The 10,654-nt window shown below is 37.4% G+C and overlaps 1 protein-coding gene, 1 long non-coding RNA gene and 1 pseudogene across 2 annotated transcripts; 1 reads left to right on the plus strand and 2 right to left on the minus strand.

Moving 5' to 3' along the window:
* Positions 1-237: 237 nt before the first annotated feature.
* LOC121775492 lies at positions 238-3,351 on the minus strand (annotated as a pseudogene).
* Positions 3,352-5,705: 2,354 nt separating this feature from the next.
* Positions 5,706-6,498, plus strand: LOC121773572. The gene is made up of 2 exons (XR_006044769.1): positions 5,706-6,077; positions 6,337-6,498. It is a non-coding gene; the product is annotated as an uncharacterized LOC121773572 (long non-coding RNA).
* Positions 6,499-6,526: 28 nt separating this feature from the next.
* Positions 6,527-9,705, minus strand: LOC121773569 (cellulose synthase-like protein E6). Its single transcript, XM_042170455.1, has 8 exons — positions 9,203-9,705; positions 8,806-9,130; positions 8,583-8,723; positions 8,365-8,496; positions 8,057-8,269; positions 7,742-7,963; positions 7,211-7,558; positions 6,527-7,139 (listed from the first exon to the last, which is right to left on the minus strand). The coding sequence occupies exons 1-8, from the start codon at positions 9,475-9,477 to the stop codon at positions 6,597-6,599; spliced, it is 2,199 nt and encodes a 732-aa protein (XP_042026389.1). The 5' UTR covers positions 9,478-9,705; the 3' UTR covers positions 6,527-6,596.
* Between the last annotated feature and the right edge of the window lie 949 nt (positions 9,706-10,654).

Below are 10,654 nucleotides of genomic sequence, written 5' to 3' on the forward strand. Positions count from 1 at the left end.
GATTATGAATGCTTGTATTATAGTTAAACTAAAAATACTGATATGGATCACTGTCGAGACCATTTAACTGTAGATCAAATTTGGAAGCTTAACTAAAAGAAAGCTTAACTTGGTTGGCTCATATTTTCTCTCCATTTTCTTGTGAACTGCATTATACATTTATACAAGTTGCAGATCTATTATGATGATATCTGTCACAATATGGACACCTTGATTTGTCTTTTTACATTTCTGTGCTGTTTATTTGATTCTCATGGTACTGGTGGTCCTTGTTTATTGTATTCTTTCTCTCGAAACATGAATGGTAATACATTAATGTCAGCAAGTACTTGCAATGACTAGATGTTTTACTAGTTTCTTCACATGCTAGAAGTATATAATCTATCTTAACATATAAACTAAACCAGCTAAGATAATTGATTGGCATGTGACAGAAGCGGGCATACAGCCCTGATCCTTCCGAAGGAAGAGGGCTTCAAACAAGGGTAAGTTGATTATTATCACTCCCCCATTCTAAAGAATCTGTAATGCACAAGCATCCAAATCTGTTGCTGGCTTCTTGATAATTATGCTTCTGGCGATTGAGATTGATGTAAGGAGATTGAACAGCGCAATTGTTGCTAAAATGATGAACATTGATGAAGCTGCACTGAATTCCATCATCTCTTGCTCAAATCTTTTAGAAACATCATCGTCCACATTTTTCCCAGTGATTACAAAATTCAACTCTGCGAAGCCCAAGTACCTCATGATTATTTGACAGAATCCAAAGAGATAACTGGTAACTCTCTTGTACAGCCACATTCTCTGATCATTATACCATCCCTTTAGTGTGCCTCCACACGTGAGAAACTCTCCCAGACTGTAAGTGTATTTTGCTACGAGAACATATGCATATGGTAGAATCCAGTTGCTTGAAAACTGTGGCAAAAATCAGTGCATTCTCAAAGGATAAAAAGTGATTGTTCTAAAAAAAAAAACAAATGTTGATGCATACCTGTGGAAACAAATTGACTCCCTTCAGAAGGCAAAAGGTCGGTACAGTTACATAGTATAATGTAGCCAAACAGTTTGCTCCCCACAGGTTGTAGCAGAGATATGATAGTTGAAGTTGTATTGGGATCTTTCCATGGCCATATATTAAAGGGCAGTATTTAGACAGGAATATCTGAAAGAGGCCTTCTGACCATCGAGTTTGCTGAATTAGTGAACTTAACAGCGTCACAGGAGCTACTCCCAAGAAGCCCTTCCTCCCTGGGTTCCCTTGCATTGTATCGATAATCCAGTGACCACATATTCAGAAGGGCATCCATACTTCAACCCCATCTGTAAGTAACTATATTTGTATCAGACTTGCTAGAGATTGTGGTCACGTCCTTAATGACTCCCTTTGTATACTTTCATAAAATTTGGCTGTTCTTAGCCATATAACATAAGAAAAAAATTTACATGATAAGTATGGTATGTATGTGTGTGTGCACGTGCACAAAGAGAGAGTGGGAGAGAACCTCCGTGCCCCCAGGATGAGTTCTCTTCATAGCCACAGTTTGCTAACTTGGCTGTTTCCTCTAGTAGATTTTCTCTTTCTGGTTCCTGTATCTCATTCACTTGTTTCCAGTTGATTGGAAACTCCTTCTCGTACTTCTTCCCAGTGAGAGCGTCTCTTATGTGGAAACAGCAACTGCCAATGCATAGTGGCCCTCCATGTGTATCAAAGGCTAGAAGCTCTACCTTCAGTTATCAGTAAACCATTATGGTAAGTTCTCCTTCTATCAATCTATACGAGTATGAATTTATGTAACTTGCAGCGTTATTAACTCTTACTTCATTGGGCACTCTCAAATAACTTCCATAAAGATCATTCTTGGTTATGTTATCGAAACGCTGAGGATACTGCACATAGGCAATGTCATGGCCCTGTTCGTCATCCATGAAGAAGTCACAGATTGTGAGTTGTTTGAGTAGTGATCGCAATCTAGATTGAGAATGATTGGGCCGTTGCTTATCCTAGATGACACCCTTATCTGCTCAAGTCCATTAGAGTTATATCCATTGAACTTGAACATTTGTTAGATAGGTAGAAAGAAGAATGCCATAACCTCATTGGACTTACTAAGGCATTCATGGCTCCTGCTTTGAAGTTATGTGGGTACCCAGGTCTCTTCTCACGTGCCAAATATACGAGCATTGGCAATGGTTTCCCTTCTATGTCCACGTCCTCTCCCGTCAATTAGCACCTGAAACGCCACAAAATGAAATCACGCATAGAGATGTTTTGCTTAACTAACTCTTTGGAATGTTTTCATTTGCAGATGAACTCTTTGTACGTACTTGAAGAATGGTGTGGTGGTTGCTTCTGCTTGCGCCCGACTCCCATTCACGAAGTCCTTTGTGGTGCTTCCTCAAATGATCAGGAACTCTCCCCAGCTTCATGATGTCAGTTACTTGCGCCTCCATTTCGCTATGCAGCTTCTGTTAATAAAGGAAAACAAAAAAGAAGATGAATATAAATCAGACTTTGAGCTGATGTCAAGAATTCCGAGCATTACATACCTTGACTTCCCTCCATTCTTAGGCAAAAGTAGGGTCATCACTAGGTACTTGTTTAACAGCAGAGAAGTAAGCTTTAGACGCCCGCAGCTCGACATTAAAGCTCTTACAAAATGGCAGCCATGCACTGGAAAACTTTGAAGCTTCATAAAGAGCGTAGAACACCAAGTCAGAGCACCCGTCATCGGAAAGATACACGCTGAGCTTCTCGGGAGGGTAATCATACGCCATCACCGACAGCACAGTGTCAGGCACCATTAGTGGCGGCTCCAGTTGAGGGTCGGCTGTGCTTACAAATATGTCTACGCGTGGAAGGTCGTCCTCGTATCTGCATGAAAATATTTTCTGTCAGTTTTTGGTTTGATGGTTTGGTTTGGTTTGGTTTTGTACCTGCGGGAGAGCCTGTGTTTGAAGGTGTAACGGGAGACAGCTCGATACCGAACAAATTGAGTGATGATCCAGTAGATGATGAACCAGAGCTCTGCCATGGAAATGCCAATCCATGTCCATCTTGTCAGTCCAGTTTGTTGTGGGAAGTGCATCACTCTGTAGATGCAGATCAATGCTATGGAGACCGCCATAGAAATCGCGTAAAACCAGTAAACTCCGCGCCATTTGCCCGCCTTGCTCTCAAACAGTGGCATGTACTCGTTTTTCTTCATATCCCTTTTGTGTATATCTCTAGTAATTGTGCTTGGAAAATATGGTTTGCTAATTTGTCTCTGAATGTTTTTTTTATAACATCAAATCAGTGAGGAATGTGGTTTTGTGGAAGAGGTGTGATGACTTTTCTCTCCAGTGTTGGTATTTGTCGTGACATCTTTGGTAGTTGCGTCTTAAAATTGCTTCTTTTTCCATATTATTTAAATGTGTGGTGCAGTTGAAGTAGTATTCTATTTCAAGTGACGAAACTGAGACCAATTTCGTAGGATGCTGTTGATCTTGCTCTCATGTGGATATTATTGGCCTTTCAACTCCTTAGATGTCTGTTGTGACTAGTAACTAACTTAACTTACCAATTTGCATATGTTGAGGATGATTTTTGGCTCAAAATATGGATCTGTTGGCCTCTTTTTGAGTTTGATTTTGACATATTGGTTAAATTATGTAGTTCTGCAGGCATTTTTAATGATGCAGAATCTTAAATTAGCTTCTCTCTTTTTCTCACTCACACACAATTGAAAGATGATGGTTTTTTTTGAGTTGGGGTGTTGGAGATGATCAAGACATCAAATCCGGAGAAGCTGATCCAATTATACTTTCAACTGAGTTGCAATTGAAAGTTTTCTCAAAATTAATATTAAAGTGCAAAATTGATTTTGTCCAAAAAATCTTTTTGGTCTTACACGTCAAGTTTGTTAGCATTTGGTTCTAAACATTATACTTAGGTCGCATTTGCATAAAAAACTTACTTCGTCCTATAAATTTTCTGTTTGATAAAAAAAAGTGTGATATGAGAAGATATGTAAAACAAGTTAAGAAATACGGGCTTCATGTCAAGATAGGTAGAGATAAGATTTTTTTCGTAATTGTTTGATAGAAAAGAAATGATCTAAATTTGTATAGTATTAAATAATAGTGGCTTAACTTGACAAATTGGTGGGTTACATAAACATGGTTAAAGTTTTAATTATGACAAGATTGGGTAGGGCCCTTGTCTTATATTAGGCTTTGAGTTAAGCTTAAATACGATATGAAACAATTAGAAATATTACATATAATTCTCTATCTTGGAATTACCATCTTATCAAGCATGCCCTGTATTAGCTTTTGATTCTAGATAACGTGTTTTGATTCATATTTGAACTCATAAACCAAGTCAAAATCCAGTTGATTGTTAAGTTTTAACGGAACTTTTAAATATGAACCAAAACATAAACCAAAAGCTTACAAACTAAAGGTGTATGAGCAAATTTTTTTTGTACAAATGTATTATGACTAATTTTGAACTTTAGTCTATGAAAAATAAGTTAAACTGAAAAATATAAAAGTTCAAGCTAAATAATAATTAAAAAATAAGTAAAGTTGTAAAAGAATTAGCTATAAACTATGATTAAATATCCCGCATAAAATAGGTGATTGAGCAACTAGAAGTGAGCAATTTTGAAGGTCTCGTCGATTTCTTGGTACGTGTTCACTTCAATTTAATTGCCCTTTCTTTTCGGCTCATTTTTGCTGTAAATTCTTGCTGTTTTCATCTACTTGTAGCAAAACACAATATTGTATTGATCACCAATTTATTTAATCTGTAATCTTCCTTAACACTTTTGGTATTTAGGCATTTTCTTTACTTTTGTGTACCTCTGGTTTTATTATGTAAGATCTCTTTGGACTGAATTTGGCTTTCCTGAATGTAGTTTACCAAATTTCTTTTCTGTTATATTTTGTTGGAGGGCAGTTTGGTACAGGGAGTATTCTTTGGGTATGTAGTTAGTGCTAATTTAGGCCAAGCTCCTGCTGGAAAGGCTGCATTAGGTGAAGGTATACCTAACTCGGTGTCCTGCACCACGAATAGATACTATTAGGGTAAAGAGAATCGAGAGGAATTATATTAAGAACTATTAAGAAAGGTAACAAACTATCAGATGATTCAGAACAAGAACTCTCCCAAGTGATAGTCGCCCACAAAATGGTCTTTCGATAAGAAGAAGTCCACTTTTGATCACTAGGACATCTGAAGTCTGGCGAAGATGCATGCATGCCAAACTAACAACAAGGAAACTAACTAATACCGAAATAACAATAATTAAATACCAACTCAAAAGGGATCAAGTTTTCTGTTGTATATAACAATGTTATCAAATAGCAGATATGGCGGCCCCATGGCGCTATGGCATGGCGTTCTGTGGTGGAAATGCCATAGCAACATGGCGCTGCCATAGCACCGCCATATCCGCCATTTGACAACATTGCGTGTGTACTGCATTTAGGAATGAGGCATTATGCAAGAAACATGGATGTTAGAGCTGTATTTTATGCTTTATTAATTGTTTTAAGAGTTTTAGATGTTATATTTTTGTTATTTTCCAATTTTTGAATTATGTATAAATAATAAGTATTATTTTATTTATTTAATTATTGATCGCCATATCCCTGGGGCGGTTTTTAGGCGAACCGCCATAAGCCGCCATACGAGATTGATAACACTGGTATATAACATGTATATGTATGTACCTACATAATATCTGACTCTAATTATGCTACTTACTGTCTATAGATTAGGCACCACATATGGTTTAGCTAGGCACTGAATATAGATTCCCTTTACTTGACAATGTTGATGAGTGGGATCTCTGTTATTCTTGTTCTCTTTAACTTGGTTCATTCACTTGAGTGAGTTGGTAGTCCACCAGTATTAATTTATGTGCATTTTGATGATTTCCAGTTGCCATTGAGCTTTACCTGCTGTGGACATTGTCTTGTGCATAGACGGGGCTGCTGCGTTGGTCCTGGTCAGTGGAGCCATGGTAGTGAAACTCGGATTGGACGTTATTGCTAGAATCAGAGGCTATGCTGATGCTGCACGGGTACTCTGAATCCTTTTTTCCTACATTTGATTGGGTTGAAAGGTGCTGACATTAAACTGTTGACAGCCACCTGAGTTGTTTACAATTGCTCCAGCCATTGCGATACCTAGAGCAATCTCAAAATCTGGGTTGAAAGCATCTGATATTGTTTTTTATGAAATCTACGCCTTCTCTGTCAGAGTCCATGTTCCCTTTATATGATATTAGAGTATCTTTCTTTCCAGCTAATCTAGAAAGTGTTTTAACTTCATTTTCACAGGTTGTCACTCTCTTAAATCAGAGGTTGCTCAATATTGACCCTGTGAGTTTTTATCTAATCTATGATAATATCTGTCACAACATAGACACCCCTTCTTTGTCTTTTTGCATTTCTGTGCTGTTTATTTGATTCTAATGGTACTGTTGGTCCTTGTTTTTTGTATTCTTTCTCGAAACATGAATGATATTGCATAAATGTCAGCAAGTACATGCAATGACTAGATGTTTGCTAGTTTCTTCACATGGTAGAAGATTATATTCTCAATATCCTAACATATAAGCTAACACAGCTAAGATAATTGACTGGCATGTGACACAAGTGGGCATACAACCCTGATCCTTCCGAAGGAAGAGGGCTTCAAACAAGGGTAAGTTGATTATAATCACTACCCCATTCAAAAGAATCTGTAATGCAAAAGAATCCAAATCTATGGCTGGCTTCTTGATAATGATGATTCTGGCGATTGAGATTGATGTAAGGAGATTGAACAGTGCAATTGTTGCTAAAATGATGAACATTGATGAAGCTGCGCCAAATTCCATTATCTCTTGCTCAAATCTTTTAATTACATCACCGTCCACATTCTTCCCAGTGATTGCAAAATCCAACTTTGCGAAGCCCAAGTACCTCATGATTGTTTGGCAGAATCCAAAAAGATAACTGGTAACTCTCTTGTACAGCCACATTCTCTGATCATTATACCATCCCATTAGCGTGCCTCCACAGCAGAGAAACTCTCCCAGACTGTAAGTGTATTTTGCTACGAGAACATATGCATATGGTAGAATCCAGTTGCTTGAAAACTGTGGCAAAAATCAGTGCATTCTCAAAGGATAAAAAGTGATTGTTCTCAAAAAAAAATGTTGATGCATACCTGTGGAAACAAATTGATTCCCTTCAGAAGGCAAAAGGTCGGTACAGTTACATAGTATAACGTAGCCAAACAGTTTACTCCCCACAGGTTGTAGCAGAGATATGATATTTGAAGTTGTATTGGGATCTTTCCATGGCCATATATTAAAGGGCAGTATTTTGACAGGAATATCTGAAAGTTGCCTTCGGACCATCGAGTGTGCTGAATTAATGTACTTAACAGCGTCACAGGAGCTACTCCCAAGAATCCTTTCCTCCCTGGGTTAAAGTGGACTGATCTCCATCCCTTGCACTTTATTGATAATCCAGTAGCCACATCTTCAACAGGACATCCATACTTCAACCCCATCTGTAAGTTAACTATATTTGTATTAGACTTTGTTGGAGATTGTAGTCACATTATTAATGACACCCTTTGTATAGTTTCATAAACTTTTGCTGTTCTTAGCCATATAAAATAAGGAATAATTTTACATGATATGTATGGCATGTATGTGTGTGTGCGCGCAATAGAGAGAGTGAGAAAGAGAACCTCCTTGCCCCAGGATGAGTTCTCTTCATAGCTACAGTTTGCAAACTTGGCTGTTTCCTCTAGAAGATTTTGTCTATTTGGTTCCTGTATCTCATTCACTTGTTTCCAGTTGATGTGAGACCCCTTCTCATACTTCTTCCCAGTGAGAGCATCTCGTCTGTGGAAACAGCCACTGCCAATGTATAGTGGTCCTCCATGTGCATCCAAGGCTAGAAGCTCTACCTTCAGTTACCAGTAAACCATTCTGGTAAGTTCTCTTTCAATCAATCTATATCAGTATGAATTTATGTAACTTGCAGCATTATTGACTCTTACCTCAATGGGCACTCTCAAAGAACTTCCATAAAGATCATTCTTTGTGATGTTATCGAAACACTGAGAATACTGCACGTAAGCAATGTCATGGCCTTGTTCGTCATCCATGAAGAAGCATAATGCATCTCTCACAGATTGTGAGTTGTTTGAGTAGTGATCGCAATCTAGATTGAGAATGATTGGGCCGTTGCTTATCCTAGATGACACTCTTATCTGCTTAAGTCCATGAGGGTTATAATTAACATCCATTGAATTGAACATTTGTTAAATAGGTAGAAAGAAGTATGCCATATGCTCATCCGACTTACCAAGGCATTCATAGATCCTGCTTTGAAGTTATGTGGGTACCCTGGTCTCTTCTCACGTGCCAAATATACGAGCATTGGCAATGGTTTCCCCCCTATGTCCACTTCCTCAGTGCCTCTCCTGTCAATTAGCACCTGAAACGCCACAAAATGAAATCGTGCTTAGATGTTCTGCTTAACTAACTCTGAAATGTTTTTATATGCAGATAAACTCTTCGTACTTGAAGAATGGTGTGGTGGTTGCTTCTGCTTGCACCTGATTCCCATTCACGGAGTCCTTTGTGGTGCTTCCTCAATTGATCAGGAACTCTCCCCAGCTTCATGATGCCAGTTATTTGCGCCTCCATTTTGTTATACAACTTCTGTTGAGAAGGAAAACAAAAAAGATGGATGGATGTAAATCAGATTTCGAGCTGATGTCAAGAATCGGGAGCATTACATTACCTTGACCTCTCTCCATTCTATCGCGAAAAAAGGATCATCACTAGGCACTTGTTTAGCAGCAGAGAAGTAAGCATTGGGCGCCCGAAGCTCAACATTGAAGTTTCTGCAAAATGGCAGCCATACTCTGGAAAACTTTGAAGCTTCATAAAGAGCGTAGAATACCAAGTCAGAGCACCCGTCATCAGAAAGATACACACTGAGCTTCTCAGGAGGGTAATCATACGCCATCACCGACAGCACAGTGTCAGCCACCATTAGTGGGGGCTCCAGTTGAGGGTCGGCTGTGCATACAAATATGTCTACGCGTGGAAGGTCGTCCTCATATCTGCATGAAAAGCTTTTCTGTCAGTTATTGACATCTTGGGTTTGGTTTGATTTGGTTTGGTTTGGTTTGTACCTGCGGGAGAGCCTATCTTTGAAGGTGTAACGGGAGACAGCTCGATATCGAACAAATTGAGTGATGATCCAGTAAATGATGAACCAGAGTTCTGCCATGGAAATGCCAATCCATGTCCATCTTCTCAGTCCATAATTTTGTTGTGGGAAGTGCATCACTCTGTAGATGCATATCAATGATACGGAGATAGCCATAGAAATCGCGTAAAACCAGTAAACGCCGCGCCATTTGGCTGCCTTGCTCTCAAACAGAGGAATGTAATCGTTTTTCTCCATACCCCTTCTCTCTATCTCTCTGGTAATTGTGCTTGGAAAGTATGGATAATTTAGCACTATTTTTTTTTCAAAAAAGTCAAGTGGAGTAATGTCATTTTGTGTAAAATAGTATGTGATAAGTTCTCTCTCTCTCTCTCTCTCAAGTTCGTGATATTTTTAGTATTTGTCGTGATATTTTTAGTATTTGTATGATAATTTTGAAAGTTATAGTATTTGTGTATTGACCTTTCTGGCTAATTGCGTATTAAGGCGTGCATTGCTTCTTTAATTGCTAATTTATAGGTTCAATAACACACTTCGTACTTTATTTATATGGAAGATTGGCCTATGACCGGATTCATGGATTTGAAATTGTTTAAATGTGTGGTGCATGGGAATTATGACATTTCTAGTGACAAAATTCATAATTCTGTTTTTTTTTCCTGATGTATCGAAATTGTGTTGATATTTTTTATTGCTGTTATTTTATCATTTTTTGACATTTTTAACCGTTCATATTATAGTTTGAAGTTTGTACAATATCTACCGTTTGAATTTTATCACTACCCTATGATAAGATGTGTATGTATTGACGTTTCTGATTAGTTGCGTATTACAATGTGCATTTCTTTTTTCATAGTTATTTAATTCTTTGAATTGGGCTGCATGTATAATATGATAGGTGGCCATTTGAATTGGGCTATTTCAAATGACGAAAAGTTCACGCCACTTAGGCCCACTTAGTAAGTAGGCTCTATTGGGTTGGATTGTGATTGTTTTCTCATATATGTATATTTTTTATATTTTTTGCTTTTTTATTAATATTTTAAATAAAAAATAGTTATATTTAAAGGATTAAATTATTTATAAATTATATATTTTTTATATATAAGTAATTTTAGAATTATATGAAAAATGTATTCTTTATTAAATACATATGTACTGTCAAATCTAAACTAAAAATTAAGATAAACTTAATTAAAAGGTGAATAGCCAAAAATAACAAAATTTGGTAAAATTATGGTTATTGTGCAATTTTTAAAAATGATGGATTATATCATAACTTTAACATTTTTTGAATTGTGTATTTTTTTTGTGTTGGGGTGTTGGAGATGATCTGGAGATCATATCCAGATAAGCTGATCCAATTAAAATTTCAACTGAGTGACAATTGAAAATTTAATCAAAATGAAGGCAA

The sequence above is a fragment of the Salvia splendens genome, chromosome 17, assembly GCF_004379255.2.
Source record: "Salvia splendens isolate huo1 chromosome 17, SspV2, whole genome shotgun sequence".
In the NCBI taxonomy this organism is placed as follows: Eukaryota; Viridiplantae; Streptophyta; class Magnoliopsida; order Lamiales; family Lamiaceae; genus Salvia; species Salvia splendens.

Coding starts and splice junctions, on each gene's coding strand:
- LOC121773569 (XM_042170455.1), bottom strand. CDS start 9,477: ATGGAGAAAAACGATTACATTCCTCTGTTTGAGAGCAAGGCAGCCAAA. Junction 8,497..8,582: donor ACCACCACACCATTCTTCAA/GTACGAAGAGTT, acceptor GTGGCGTTTCAG/GTGCTAATTGACAGGAGAGG. Junction 7,140..7,210: donor GAATCAATTTGTTTCCACAG/GTATGCATCAAC, acceptor TTTTTGCCACAG/TTTTCAAGCAACTGGATTCT.